Consider the following 16,079-nt stretch of genomic DNA (forward strand, 5'->3'; position numbering starts at 1 on the left):
CATTGTAGGTTGTGCACCGACACAAATGGTGGGCCTGCGTGCTTGTGCAAGGCTGCTTCACCATTTTCGAGAATTTCACATTTATGTTGCTTACATGTTTCATTCATGTTCGGGGGAGGTTGTTCTAATGTTTATATGCCAGATTAAAAAACGTTAGAAAAAAGGACATTCAGCACATTGAAATAACATTTGACGAAAACGAAAATGTAACATTGTTGAAAACGTAACATTGGCGGCTGCGTTTTTATGGAGGAAAGACGCTAAGGCACCCGTGTGCTGTGCGATGTCAGTGCATGTTAAAGATCCCCAGGTGGTCGAAATTATTCTGGAGCCCTCCACTACGGCACCTCTTTCTTCCTTTCTTCTTTCACTCCATCCTTTGTCCCTTCCCTTACGGCGCGGTTCAGGTGTCCAACGATATATGAGACATACTGCGCCATTTCCTTTCCCCCCCAAAACCAATTAAAAAACATTGTAATATTTCAGATCTACGAGGGTGTGGAACGAGCGTAGTTTTATTCATTAGCCGCGTTTACATGAATGCGACACAAGTCGACTCCAGCAAATTTTTTAAGTGCAAAAACGTCGAGGAAAAAACGTGGTGGTTTAACCATCCTTGAGCAAAGCTTCACAAGTGTAAGCTCTCTTCTGCCGCTTCGATCTTAGCATGCTTACACGCTTGGTAAGCTTCTCGCCAACGGGCTAGTCTGGCTTGCCGTTGTTCGGGGGTCTCTGCAGCCTGTTTGGCACGGCTGCGTTCTCAGTCTTTAGCGAGAGTGTCCTCCTGCCGAGCTACATCCGTTGGATGATCGGATTCGGCCTGACGCTTGCGCTGAAGTGAGCCCACAGACTGCCCAGCCGGCGCACAATCCATGGCGAGACTGAGGAGTTATTGCTGTTGACTTACTGACTGAATGACTGACTGAAGTTGCTGAGAGGAAGAAGGAAAAGGAAAGTGCACGGGCCTGCCTACTAGCTCAAGCCGAGCCACGCTCGCTGCCGCGTGCAGAAAGTAGGAGAGGTAAAGGATAGGAGAGCAAAGAGTGAAAGAAAAGACGCGCCGCGCTAATATGCCCCGGGCCGACCCGTGCCAGAGTGCTTCTAGCCAAGCACATCGCCATTATCCAAAAAGAAGTTTAACATCTTAAGTGCAAGGACCCGCTGCAGATATTAAACCGGGTATCAGATATCATGGTGGTGATAGAACCACCCTTATTGCTGTTGCGACTGCAGGAAGATTGAAAAGGTAAGTGCACGAGCCTGCCCACTGGTTCAAGCTGAGCCACACTCGCTACCACGCGCAGACAGTAAGAGGGGTAAAAGAGATATGAGAGGAAAGGTTGAAAGACAAGACGCTCGTCGCAACAACCTCGTCGTCTGAAGCGACGACGACGGTTTAGCAACAGATACTCCCCACTGAGGAGCGAGCGACGCGCACTAGCTGTTATCCCAGAGCAAGTCACGTGATGGTGCGGAGTGACGCCACTCACAGCTACCAGATTTTCCGCTCCGAGCCAGCTCAAGGTCACGGCGACGGAGATGAATGACCTTAGGAGACGTGGCGTAGTAGAGCTTACGCTCTAAAAAGAGTATAGGAGGAGTCACGCCTTTCCTTCTCAAGACCTGCTACTTCCCTCAAGTTGGGAAAAAAAGAAAATTGCGTTTTGAGGAAAGGAAATGGCGCAGTATCTGTCTCACATACTGGCGGACACCTGAACCGCGCCGTAAGGGAAGGTATAAAGGAGGGAATGAGGAAGAAAGAGGTGCCCTAGTGGAGGGCTCCGGAATAATTTCGGCCCCCTGGGGATCTTTAGCGTGCACTGACATCGCACAGCACACGGGTACCTTTAGCGCTTCGCCTGCCGCGGTGGCTCAGTGGTTAGGGCGCTCGGCTACTGAGCCGGAGTGCCTGGGTTCGAACGCCACCACGGCGGCCGCGTTTCGATGGAGGCGAAACACACAGGCGCCCATGTGCTGTGCGATGTCAGGGTTTAATTGCGACCACGGAGTGTTTTCCACTCAGGCACACATCCTCTGGGGATGCGAGGGTAACCCGCCCCCACAAACTTTACTGCCAGTTCCCTCCTTGGAGGGTTGGACCCAACTTCTTGCAAGACGAGACAAGAAGACACAACCCGCACTCGTCTCCTCGGCTCAAGACGTCGCCCCCACCTGGGGGCCACACTCAGCCACCTCCCCTAACTCCCAACCTTCAAGTGGCAAATAAAGTTGTTCTCTCTCTCTCTCAAGTTAAAGATCCCCAGGTGGTCGAAATTATTCGGGAGCCCTCCACTACGGCACCTTTTTCTTCTTTCACTCTCTACTTTATTCTTTCCCTTACGGCGCGATTGAGGTGCCCGCCTATATGTGAGACAGATTTTGCGCCATTTCCTTTCCCCAAAAACCAACTTTAAAATTTTTCTCACCTGCCGCGGTGGCTCAGTGGTTAGGGCGCTCGGCTACTGATCCGGACTTCCGGGTTCGAACCCGACCGCGGTGGATGCGTTTCGATGGAGGCGAAACGCTAAGGCGCCCGTGTACTGTGCGATGTCAGTGCACGTTAAAGATCCCCAGGTGGTCGAAATTATTCCGGAGCGCTCCACTACGGCACATCTCTCCCTTTCTTCTTTCACTCCCTCCTTTATACCTTCCTTTACGGCGCGGTTCTGGTGTCCAACGATATACGAGCCAGATACTGAGCCATTTCTTTTCCCCCAAAACAAATTATTCATTATCAAAATTTTTCTCCATCGAAATGCGGCCGGGTTTGAACCCGGGAACTCCGGATCAGTAGTAGTGCCTATGACGCGAGACCCGAACTTTTCAAAAAGGGCACTGGACTCGACTTCTGTCGCATTCACGAAACTTGCTGACCGATCCCTGCAGCATACATTCCTAAAACATTTTAAAATAATTTTGAGCTTGTACTGAAAATTAATAATAATTGGTTTTTTGGGCAAAGGAAATGGCGCAGTATCTGTCTCATATATCGTTGGACACCAGCACCGCGCCGTAAGGGAAGGGATAAAGGAGGGAGTGAGAAGAAAGGAAGAAAGAGGTGCCGTAGTAGAGGGCTCCGGAATAATTTCGACCACCTGGGGATCTTTAACGTGCACTGGCATCGCACAGCACACGGGCGCCTTAGCGTTTTGCCTCCATAGAAAAAACGCTAAGGCGCAATTTGGTTTTGAGGAAAGGAAATGACGCAGTAACTGTCTCGCTTATATCACGGTGGACACCCGATCCGTGCCGTAAGGGAAAGAATAAAAGAGAAGTGAAAGAATAAAGGTAGAAAGAGGTGCTGTAGTGGAGGACTCCGGAATAATTCCAACCACCTGCAGATCTTTAACCTGTACTGATATCGCACAGTACACGGGCGCCTTTTGCGTTTCGCCTCCATCTGGTTCGAATCAGACCGTGGCGGCCGCGTTTCGGTGGAGGCGAAACGCAAAGGCGCCTGTGTGCTGTGCGATGTCAGTGCACGTTAAAGATCCCGAGGTGGTCAAAATTATTCCGGAGTCCTCCACTACGGCACCTCTCTCTTCCTTTCTGCTCTCAGTCCCACCTTTATCCCTTCCCGATTTGGCGCGGTTCAAAATAATAATAATAATAATTGGTTTTTGGGGAAAGGAAATGGCGCAGTATCTGTCTCATATATCTTTGGACACCTGAACCGCGCCGTAAGGGAAGGAATAAAGGAGGGAGTGAAAGAAGAAAGGAAGAATAGGTGCCGTTCAAAATGAAAATTGAGTTTTGGGGAAGTGTCCGCCGATATATGAGGCAGATACTGCTCCATTTCCTTTCCCCCAAAACCAATTTTCATTTACGGATTATGTGTCAGTGAGAGAGGGTCATGAGAAAAGGAAAGGCGCAGTAACCATCTAACTCTGAGTTGACGGCTGAACCGCGTGGTGAAGGCATGGGCTGTGAGATGTCAGTGAATGTTAAAGATTCACAGTCGGGCGAAATTATTCCGGTGACATTTACTATGGTACTGTTAGGGGTTAGGGGTTTCACCTGGTTAAACCGAGCGCACGTGCAAAAGCAGGGGATATGATAGGATAGGATAGGAAAACTTTTGATGTCCAACAGAAAGAGGGTAGCCAGAGGGTTACTCGCCTAGACAGCGGCCGAAAGGTCTTGACTCTCGGCGGCGGCTTCGGCCAGTTGAACGAGTTGTAGCTAAGTTGCCGGATTGGAGCTTAGTAAGGTCTCCCGTTGGTCTTTCGTCTTCATACCTCATCCCTCCCGGAGGGCATGAGTACATTCGCACAGTATGTGGTCCAAGGTGGCACTAAGTTCGCAGTTTGCGCATTTTTCTGAAAATTTCCCAGGGTACATAAGACTCCAGAGGGCCGGGTTTGGAAAGGTGTAAGTTTGTAACCGGTACCAGTTGATGGCTTGGTATCGGGTCAAAAATGTATCCGCTGGAGGAAGTGTAGCTCGTTGCAAACGGTAGTGCTGTGCAATTTCTCTGTATGCCACCATGCGGTCCCTGTCTCTGAAGACCACCTCGCTCGGGTCCGGCCGGAAGGAAAAGCCTCGGGCGAACTCGTGGGCCGTCTCATTACCAGGCAGGGATGCATGTACTGATGACTCTTAAGCTCCACCTTAAGTGGTTTAGGGGGTTAATGCCCATATATGCAGAATTGATCATTTTATACTTAACATTCATAGATCGCGGCGAGTTCTCGTACCACATACCAGCGCTAAGCAATGCACCACTGGCTTGCGAGGGCAGGTAGTGCCACCGGTGGGGCTTGTGCGACCCAGGTTGCTTTCTCTAAGCAACCTCTTGCGACCAATCATTAATTTAACTGCCACCTGCCACGGTGCTCAGTTTGCTCACAATCCGGTGGGCAGGTTGTGATGATGCCACAAGGTCACAAGACAAGATTATTGCTCGCGTTTGGTACGTCTGGAACAGTGCTATCGCACTAAAGTCTGTCGCAGAGATTTCTGGGTGGTTCAAATGATAGCTGTGGCACTGAGAGTGACCAAAACAACACTCTTTTGGAAAACAAATGACCAAACGGAGTTATTTTAGTGAATATTTGTCAAGCCTCCACACCTAGCGGCCGCCTGTGAAAACTCTCGCAATACGGGATGTGACGTCAGCCTAGGCTATCGCCAGCACGGACCGCACAACAGTGAATACGTTTGGCGTGCTTCTGCTTTATTGTACAGTTCATTTAGTTCAGCTTCCTCGTGTCTACGCTTCAAGTTTCTCTGCCTGCGTCTCGTGGTTGTATACTTTGGTGACTGCTTGCCTTATTCGGCCAGAATTAATCAGAAATCGCCATCGTCTGCTGCTACGGCGAATCAAAACAACACTTCGCAGAGACAGTACCGTGGCGGCGCCTCTCGCTGCCGCCAGAGTTGCAAAACGCCCGCACTGAATTAAAGGGGCTGCGAAGGGGGCTCCAATAAAGTTGCGGCATGCCTGGGATATTGAAGCACGCCGCTTCACGAAGAGTGTCCAGTAAGGATTTTTTAAATGCGCTTTGTAGAAGCTGAGTTATCTGTAGTTAAAATTTGAATTTCAGCGTCTTCGCGCCTTTCCCTCTCCTCTCGTCACTTTTTGCACGCTGGAAGGTAGGCGCTCCTTCGCCGACCCCCCTCTGGGAGCGGAGCTTCCCGACCGGCCGGAGATAAGCGGCTTATTGGCCGCGGCCGCGGTCGCTGCCTGACGTCTGAAAGAATCTAACCAATGGCCACCTCTCGCCTTGTCTACGCAGATGCGGGGGACGGAGGAGGGCGAGAGCATGGAAAAGTCGCCGGGAAGGGCTCGCCAACTTTGACGCGTGATTGTGGGTCATCTGCTGCGTGCCGAAGAATATTATTTGGCTCTGGTTTTCATGGCAACACAGTGCAGTGATTAAGTGAGTTAATGTGCTCTCCTCGGAAGGCGTTTCAGAGCCCCTTTAAGAGGAATTAGGACCTCTCATTTACTTACTAAGGAGCGGGCGGGCATTCCTGAACTGCACACTGCCAAGTCAGCTTGCCTAAGGCTCTGCTGAGGGTAAGTTTGCACGTCATGTCTGTCAGCTCGTAGGTAGGCGCTCGCTGTGTGCGGCCCGACGACCGCTCACAAAACGCCGAAAATGCAGCCATCCGCTTAAAAATAATCGGAATGATGACTGTATACTTGGGTAATCGTATCTTACGAATGAAAATCTAGCGCTTTCTCAGTATTTGCAGAATTTCATTCAAACTCCCTTTAACTTCCTCTTCCATACTTTCTCTCACGGAGCGGTTGAGGTGCCCACTGAGGAGTGAGACACTACTCCTTTGATCTCCTCACCCCGCCGCTGTGGCTCGGTGCACCGTTTTTACAGGCTTTGTGCGCACTCCAGGCAGAATTGTCAGCACAGGGCCTGATAGACTGGTCTGGCTCTCGAGTATATGGAGACGACTGAGTGAGGCAAGCACAAGTGTGCAGGAAAACGTTGCAGAACTGGCTGGCACAAATGAAAAGCCAAACAGGCCTGGGTTCATTTAATAAAGCCTTTTCAGTTTTGTAAAGAAATGTGGAGCGTCACACATCAGCACGTTTCAGGTCTGTGCTTGCGAGTATATGCAAAATATGTGCTCTTCCAGTAAACATTGTGTGAAATATTTAGCAGAGGTGTCTTCTCTTCAATAATATAGCACAAAACTTGGAACTGAAGACCTGTAGACTTGTGAGGTTATATTCTGTGCCATTAATAATAAAATTATCAGGTAGCACACTTCTACATCACGCTTAAACTTTTCCAGCACGGTTTGCCATTTTCAAGACTGTTTCAAGTTTTTTTTTCCCACGTCGACTGAAATCTGAAACAACCTTGATGGTTTCTTCCGAGTTTGCCTCTTGAAGAGCTTGCCAGTGCACTGCCTTTTCATAATAAGCATGATACCTTGTCCTTCTTTGTATTTTGTAGCCACTCCTGCAATGTCTTTCACCATAGACAGCAGTATCTTTCTTTCTTTCTTTCTTTCTTTCTTTCTTTCTTTCTTTCTTTCTTTCTTTCTTTCTTTCTTTCTTTCTTTCTTTCTTTCTTTCTTTCTTTCTTTCTTTCTTTCTTTCTTTCTTTCTTTCTTTCTCTCTTTCTTTCTTTCTTTCTTTCTTTTCCTTTCTTCCTTTCTTTCTCTCTCTCTTTCTTTCTTTCTCCACTGTTAACATAAATACTATCCTTAAAGGACAATTCCGTTTTTTTTTTTCCAACATTCTAAGGTATTCACCGCATCACATTCCCTGGAGCCCCGCTGCTCGGCACAACAAACCTTTTTAAAAATGCAAGTAGATTTATATTTAAAAAGAGCTAAACAGCGAACAGAAATCAAAACTCTGTTCGTGCCTAGAGACTATGCTCTCGTTGACGAAGCGATGACGCCACTTACAGTGTTCGAAAAACACTCGTACTTGCGTTGAATGGCTGAAATGGCGACTGGAGGTGTCGGCTCAATTTATAAAATGCGTGAAATGACCTGACACAAGCATTATAATTCATTCACTCGGGGAAAGTGTAATAACGTACGGTTTCTGTTTGTGCCGTCGCCAACCCAGTGCTGCCCCGCAGAAATCGCCTAAACTGAGGCCATAAAAACGGAAAACTTTAAAATCAACTTGCGGAGGAATTATTCTCTGCAAAGCTCCCTAACTTGGTAGAAAGCGTAAGCACGAAGAGGTAAACACGCAGTAAAACTTTCATTAGAATACGTGGATCTGGAAAAATCCCCTGAGCTGCCTCTAAAGCGTTATCAATAAGACTTCAATAGGACGAGATATATGTCAACACTCCAACCTTTTATACGATGGTGCTTTCATGGGAGACAGCCAAGTGCATGCACCGTGTAATAAAATTCGTGTATTAAGTATACTACTTCAACTTTGAAAATATTTGCGCGTAACTATGTGCTAGACCAAATGCATAATACACAGAAGGAAACATGGACGAACTTCAAGTTGAAGCGAAGGAACAATTAAGCACGAAAAGAAAAACATAGGCGATCCTAGCTAGATCATTTGATTGCGTTAACAGCCAAACTTTCGTTATATCTCAGGTTGGTACATTAAAGTTGGAGAATTTGGTTCGTTCTGTCTGAGGTTAACATGTTAAGTTAATTACATCCGAGGTGCAGACAAGTTTGTTATATATGAGGTGGCATACTTAGGTTCGGTATACCCGAGGTTAACGCACTAACGTTCGTTATATCCAAAGCGGCAGTCAAAGCTTGCTTATAATCGTGGTTAGCGCACAAATGTCCTTATTCCGAGGTGGCATACTAATGCTCTGTATATGCTAGGCAGTATACTAAGTTCGTATAAATAAGGTAGCATACTAAGTTCAGACTGCAGTCGCCATTTACGCTTGCACAGACCCTTCGAATGCTAAAAGATTAATAAATAAGCTCGTGCTTACAGTACTGCTTGCTAACTTGCTTTCAGCAAAGGCAGCCGGCTAACACCAATTCGCTGCTACTTAATTTGTAGCCCAGACGTAATATCGCAAACCTAATCGGCACCGAATAGCTTTTTGCTGAAAACGTCTCAAGTTTCTGGCGCCCCACGTTACTACAGCGTGAAATGAAGTTGAGGAAACAGCTGTCCGGCCATATGGCGAGCGACGACCTTTAATCAAGGCAGACAATACTGCGAACGTAGGAGCAACACAACCTTCTTGAAAATGACACACCTCGCCCGAAGCCTCTTCTTTGCACACTCTTCATTTGCACTCCGTTTTTTGTTGCAACTAGACAAGCGTCAACTCTCCGCCCACCTTTCTCTCGGCGCGATTCAAAGCTGGCATCGATTTGTGCCAGGCTGTGACTGTGTATCACTCCGCCGCCTTTCACGTCAATATTTTGAGCTGAAAGGTAACAGACAGCCGACGTCCAAGGTGAAGAACGTATAGTTTAACAGCAACAAGGAAATACTAAGAGAGACTTTGAGAAGCATCGCACGTATTCGGCTTTTCGTTGCGTTCCCGAGAGCGAACTACATGCGAGTGCGCAGGCGCACTGCGCTGCGGTCAATGGCGCTCCGCAGATTTGACCCCTTCTCCAAGATGGCCGCTCCCACGGTTTGCTTCGCTTTGCAGACGACTCGGTTTGCTTGAACAAGGTGTGTTTCTTCCTGAGATTGTTTGGCATCATTGCGCTCATTTATCTGAAGCCGTGAACGTTAGTTTGCCTGAAAGGCGTGTCGCGTGGGAGGGAAAGACCTACACCGTGCCCTGTCTTTCTGAGAGTTGGATTTGTTGGCGGGTCTCAGCGGAGAAAATGAATGAGGCGGCTGAGATGTGTTGCATGTGACAGCGGTTAAGGCGACGGCTTGCGCTCTTGAACGCTACTCTGTGGTGAATTTTCGGTGACGGTGGTCCTAGGTGAAACTAAGAGGTTGGTCTCAATGTGTATAAAGTAGCTGCAAGGAAGGCTGTCAAGAGTGTGGGCGGACTACATTGAACGTAATGGAACTAACTACTTGTAATTCCTTCCGACCGCTTCAGCGCCTCTCGCGTACTGTCACAATTAAGCCCCTTTGGTCTCCGAGTTAAAGACTGGCGAATAGCTTGCGTAGTTTTTTGTGCCATCTGTTTCAAGAAATGACACTGAGTCAGCAATGTTTTGCTTCTCATATTTTTGCTTCCGGGCACTTTTCGTATTTTAACCGGTAGCTCTAATAAGGACATATTCTTAGGAGTACGGCGCAAGCGTTGCATATCATCATCAATAATTCCTGCTTTCACGTGCTGCCTGCAGTGAATTTTTCCCAGGTAGACTCAGCTGTTGGCGACATATGGATGTGGGCGGGGTGTTTTTGGAGAATCCAGTCTCTGAGATTTTGCTTTTTGGTCTCTCATCGTTTTGACAACCTGCCCGCGTCTTAAGTGCTGGTTTATTATGGCCTTGTTTTTGCTTGAAAAGCTCACCGCCTTTCCAATACAGTTAAGCAAGCACATTTACAAAATCAGTTTGTGCTTTAGTGGGCCTTTCCACACTAAGAGCATATGTGGCGATGTATTCTCTTTAGGGTTAGCAGGAGAATAAATAGCGTTCTGCAGAAGATAAAAAACTGTTCTATCATTATTTCGGCAACCTGCTAATTTAATTAAATACTGCTTTGTTATTGCTTGAAAAGCTGACCGTCTTTCCACCGTAATTAAACATTCGCAAAAAGTTCTTTGGTGGGCTTTTGCACACTAACCGCGTGTGTTTGGTGGTGCATGCGCTCCAGGAAAGGCTAAGAAGAGTTCCAGGACATAAATGTAGGGTGTTCATTCCATTGTTCGTCGTTCTGACAACATGCCCTTTATTATCAACTGTTTTGTTATGGCTGAATTTTTTCATTCAAAGCTGAACGCCTCATCAATACGCTTCAGCGCGTGGTCAAAATTAGTTTAAGTTTGCAGGCTGCAGGCTTTTTCACACTACTACTGTAATTGTGGTGGAGCTTGCTCTACAGGAAAAAAGTTGACTAAGGAGATTTTCTGGAGAGATATGTAGGGTGTTCCTTCCAGTGGTCGTCGTTTTGACAACTCACCCTTTATTATCTCCTGTTTTGGTGTAGCTGAAGTTTTGCATTTAAAGCTGACCGCCTCATCAATACGCTTCAGCGCATAGTCAAAATTTGTTTATTAAGTTTGCAGGCTGCAGGCTTTTTCACACTAATGATGTATATGTGGTGGTGCACGCTCTACAGGAGAAATAGCTGAAATGACGCTGGAACTGCGCACGTCCTTTTGACAAAGGGCAGCATGTATGTAATGTAATGCACAAAAAAAAAACGCAAAAAAACGAAGAGGTTGTTCGTAATACGACACGTTTATTTGCTTCTAAACAGCGGTCTATTTGTATCTGCTAGTTGAGTCTTGAATGTAGGGCCCCTTTGGCTACTTTAGTTAAGCCAATTGTTTACTTTTATGTGCCAATACGGTGGGCCAAGAAATAAATAAACCTTGCCCCTGGGAGCGCTTGGTAACAGGAGGAAACGCAGACACAGTTATTTTTAGTAAACTGACTTTCATCGGTAACTGTTGCTCACATGCGCCATAGCAACAGGCGAATGTAGCCGACGTTCTGCTCAGCATAGTCAGCAAAACTGCACCTTAAATCTTAGTTGATCTTAGTAAATATTAGTAGAAGTGGCAAAAATGCTCCTTAAACAGTTAAAAAACCTTGGGAATGACATAAAAAAATAAACTTAAGAGAGCGCTAGAAAATAGACCTATTTAACCGGTTTTAAACATTTTACCCTAAATTGATTATGTCCATGCATGGATATTTAATTACAGGCCATCCTTGGCTGCAAAGCGGGAATCTTGGTAGCAAAGAGTTCCTGTGGATATCCTCACCTGACATGGTTTTATGTTGTGAGGTGCTTAATGATTTCACATTAGTATCATACTTGATAAAGAGTATTATTATTTTTATGGCAATGCACGTGCACCAACGGTCATTGATTGGTAAATACTTTATTTAGTAACCGCTTGATGAAAGAGAGTCTCCGAAGTAACAGTACTGAGGATAGGTACTGATTTATTTTCGGTATCCGCGAACTGCCACGCCTTATTTCTTTCTTTGCACGATTATTTTTCAAGTCCACTTTACAAGCGTGTTGCATGTTCAGCTTTTCAAGACATATTTCGGTCGCCTCATGTACTGTGACCTTCTGCTGCATTGCCGTGAGAATAAATAAATAAATAAATAAATAAATAAATAAATCAATCAATCAATCAATCAATCAACCAATCAATCAATCAGTCAATCGGTCTATACGCCGGTTGGATGATCAGTCAATTGGTCGGTCGACCGACCACTCATCCAGTTAGTCAATCGCTCGCTGTCTCAAGCAGTGAGTTTCAGAATGAATCAGCCAGTACTGAGCGAGACTGAATATTTTCATAAGTTGTGGGGACATTTCTCAAGGCCTCAGTGCAGCTGCGCGTAAGCCGACACACACTCTGGTAGCTTAGTGAAAGCATTAAAACGAAAACATAATATACTTAAACGGCGAATTATTGCAGCGTGAGCGTGATGCATTTATTTATGAATACTGCTACTCTGAGTTGAGGCTCATTGGAGGAAGAGGAATATTGTAAAAAACAAAAGAGTATCAGAAAGAGTCAACAACAAAAGCACGATGAAACATTTTATTTTTACCTGTATTAGAAGTCCAGTAAGCATTTCATTCAATGCATGGTGTTGCGACAGCGTACTCAATAAGACCACATACCACCGATGAATGAAAGGAGACGAGTAGTGTTAGAAACAAGGCTATGAAGGAACACTTCCTTTCGGAGGGAACCACCCGCGCTGCCTCAGTGGCTTTGGCGTTCGGTTGCTGAGTCCAAGGTCGCGGCTTCAATTTTGGCTATGGAAGCGAAATACAAAAACACTTATCTGCGACGAGATGTCGGCGCATGACGTTACTCGAGCTGGTCTAAATTAATCCTGAGTCCTCCACCTCTGCGGCGTCCTTCATAGCTCCATATGTAACTTCGCGATGTTAAAACTTCGCAACTTAATTTTTTACAGGGGGTTGTTTATTTGATCGTTTGCTTATTTATATCATTTCATTGTTAGGTAGCTAAGAACAAATTTAATTCTATTTTTATCCATATTTTTCGACTTTTCCTTATTGGAGGATTTCGGCACGTCAGCAATAAAAGTAGGTTCTAACAGAGCGCAAACAAATGAAACGCACTGGGGTTCTCTGACTTACGCTTAAAAGACGTCTATTCGCGCAGCGTAGGCGCTCAGAGGCTGCAGCCATGGACGAGAACCTGAGCCGCGGCTACATCCAGCTGGGCCGACACCAGAAGCAGGGGGTGCTGGGTCGAGGGCCGCAGCCCGGGCCGACCGGTGCCGGTCTGGGCGACGAGCGACCCCCCGAGGACCGATGCAGCTGCGTCTACCTAGCGTTGCTGCTGGCCGGCGTGGGCTTCCTCCTCCCCTACAACAGCTTCATCACGGCCGTCGACTACTTCCAGGACAAGTACCCGCGCACCACCATCGTCTTCGACATGAATCTCGTGAGCTGGAGAGATGACCCTTGCTTCTTGAGAAGCGTCGGGTCAAGCTAGGCTATGGGTTATCTTATAGCTTTCTGTGGGGCTAGTTGGTGCACCTTGAGTGCTGTGATGCAGAGCTAAAAAACACGAACAGGAGGAGAGTCGCGCGTTCATGTCGCTTCCTTTCCCTCCATGTTCATTTTCTCTGCGTTCCACCTTTCACTAGGGGTCGTCCTTTGAATCACGAACAAGCGCGCAAATGAGGACAGAGAAGAAGACAGCTCATGCTGTTATGTAGCGCTTATATTGCATTTTCCTATCTCTGCCTTCGCCTGTGTCCGCTTGTTTATGACCTAAGGGAATGCAACACCGACTAGCCGAACAGTTTCTGGTGGAAACTTATACTCTGTATGAACTTTCTGACGCTGCTCTCATGGGGTGGGAGGAATGGGACAAGTGCATAGACGAATATTTCACAATATTGTCTGAAATGTTGGCAAATATTGTTGCCGGTCTCTTCACAAATTTGAATCATTCTTGTGAAGGACGAAGAAGATGCAAGTCTTGGGTGCTCCTGTCGACGTCTCTCTTTCACTTTCTAGAAGGAACAGTGGTTGGAGCGCAAATTCATATTGAAATGTAAACTGGCCGCAACAAAAATTAGGGAGAGACACTTAAGACTGCTTACGTGTGAGAATGCGAAATAATTGAAATGATGAGTCATGCTAAGTTGCAGAATGACTGAGTGATGAGTCATGATTATGACTGTAAGGCATGGCTATCCATAGTTTGTACAAACTGTATTCACCTTACATTGTACGTTACTTGTGAAGTGCTGAGTCACTCCACGTTGCAAAACGATTCCGTCATGAGTCGTGCCTATGACTACGTGTCATGACTACGCATACTTTGTACAAACTCTATAACCTTACACTACGTTGTAAAGCGCTGATTCATGATTCGTAGCAACATGACTGTGGACAATGACTACGACTACGAGTCATGACTTTCATAGTTCGTATTACGTTATGTTTCATCATTCATGACTATAAATGTCCGTTTACATGTGGTGATATCATACACCGACGTTCTCACATCATCCGAATTTCATGCCATGAACGAGGAAAAAGGACGGAAGGCGGCTCTAGTGCTAATGGGACATGTACAGTTATCGTCGCACTGGCCAATCTTTCGTTCTTGTGAAGAGCCACCCCTTTTTAAAGTTAAGCAAACTTGAGCAGGAGAGTGATCCAAAGCACGTGGTTCTAATTAATACTGTATTCGCTTTCTGTGGGGCTAGGCAATGTCCGCAGGTGTTAACCACGTAGCAGAGATTTCGCCACCACGCACATTAGCGAATGAACATCTAACAGATGAGTTCACGCTACCTGACTTTATCGCAGGGCCATATAGCAACATCTAAAAGCAACAAGTTAGGCCGTACCTTTTGGTGCTGTTGGCTTAAGGCGCACAATAAGAGGGCTGAACAAGACACGCTGTCGAGACTTGCAGTTCATGGCTGCCCGTTAAAAAGATAGCGCCGTTTCCAGCGTCCTTTCTCCCGTTATAGCTGTCGTGGCGCGGTGTATTCCAGTTCTCGCTATAGCTACAGACGTTGCACAATCAGTGTCTACATCCTTCTCTAAGCCACAGTCAGAGCGCTTGGTACACCCTGTTCCCGACAACGCAGCAACAGAGAGAGAGGAAGGAGAGAGAGATGAGGGCGAGAGGAGATCCTACGTAGGAAGCTCAAGCGCTGTCAGAGCGCCCTCGTTTAAAAATTTGATGGTGGCCATTGTTGCCCGCGGTACGTCGTTCGCGAGTACCGCAGGTGTTGGTAGACGGCAATGTTGCGCCATCTCTTGAGCACTCGCTTTAACGCCGGCCCTAAACTGACTCAAATGTGTGTTCTTCGCTCACACGTTGCTCACCCGACAACAAATGGGGACGTCGCAACGCTTCCGTCAGTTGTAAACATAAAACTCTTTCGTACAGGACCCCTTGCGCAAGAGGCTGTAGAGACAAAGAGCCTTTGCCGCTGTGTTGTTGCTGTCTGTGCCTTTAAATGTGGCAGGTGTTGTAATGGCTCAGGATTTGTTTCTTTATCGAGGAGATCGATCGGTGACCTGACCTTTGAAGAAACGAGCAAGGTGGTGCTTCTAAAACACCGGGGCTTAAACAACGAACTTCGTTTATAACGAATATCGGGAAAAAAGCTTTACGGTCGAACGACGGGGGGAAAAACTCATTGTTGAACTTGACCTTGATGGATGTATACGGTGCTAGGTAAACGATACGCAGGAACACAAGGGACACGACACGTTTACACACGTGTTACTAGCGAACAAGACATGGAAAAGAGGGGGAAGGGGACTCAATCTAGTCTTGTTCCTCTCTTGTTCGTGTCTGTTTATATGCGCTAGTAGCATGTGTGGTTATATCCAACTAGCCCAATTGAGAGCCTTAGCTGACACATTTACCCTTTGTTTCTCCATACTGCTTGACTAGCACTGTTTGTATTCTGTAAGTATCGAGTAGATTGCGTCAGCGGCCTGGAATTTCTGCGCATGCTTTAGTTTAAGAAACTTCTGACGTTCTATTCGCGCAAACGCAGTACATCCTCCTGGCGTTCCTGTCCTCTCTGAACCTGCAGGTGTACATCCTGACCGCGTTCCTGGCCGTGGTGGTGAACAACCTGCTGGTGGAGACGCTTCCGCTGCAGGTGCGCATCACCTTCGGATACCTGCTGTCATTCGCCACGCTGCTGTTCGTGGCGCTGTTCGAGGTTCACTGGGAGAGCTTCGAGCACGACGCCGGGTACCGGGCAAACCTGATCGCCATCGCCGTCGTCGCACTCGGTTGCACAGGTCAGGCCCAGAAGTTCTTGGTTGTGATGCGAATATTAACACTGATTGCTCTTTCGTCCCCTTACAGTGCAGCAGTCCAGTTTCTACGGGTACACCAGCATGCTGCCTTCCCGGTACACACAGGCAGTCATGACTGGAGAGAGTGAGTATTCTGCCGACAATCCAGCCGAACGCCATGCCCAAGTCTAAACCACTGTGGTGTTTAGTCCTAAGGCCA

The 16,079-nt window shown here is 47.0% G+C and overlaps 1 protein-coding gene across 1 annotated transcript in view; it reads left to right on the forward strand.

The window, feature by feature from the left end:
- Nucleotides 1-9,029: 9,029 nt before the first annotated feature.
- Nucleotides 9,030-16,079, forward strand: part of Ent3 (equilibrative nucleoside transporter 3) — a 155,566-nt gene continuing 148,516 nt past the window's right edge. Inside the window, exons 1-4 of the mRNA XM_077633141.1 lie at nucleotides 9,030-9,106; nucleotides 12,732-13,016; nucleotides 15,649-15,862; nucleotides 15,930-16,004. Of these exons, the coding sequence (XP_077489267.1) occupies nucleotides 12,756-13,016; nucleotides 15,649-15,862; nucleotides 15,930-16,004 (550 nt within the window). The 5' untranslated portion in view covers nucleotides 9,030-9,106; nucleotides 12,732-12,755. The remainder of the gene's footprint in view (nucleotides 9,107-12,731; nucleotides 13,017-15,648; nucleotides 15,863-15,929; nucleotides 16,005-16,079) is intronic.

The sequence above is a fragment of the Amblyomma americanum genome, chromosome 8 (assembly GCF_052857255.1).
Source record: "Amblyomma americanum isolate KBUSLIRL-KWMA chromosome 8, ASM5285725v1, whole genome shotgun sequence".
Taxonomy (NCBI): Eukaryota; Metazoa; Arthropoda; class Arachnida; order Ixodida; family Ixodidae; genus Amblyomma; species Amblyomma americanum.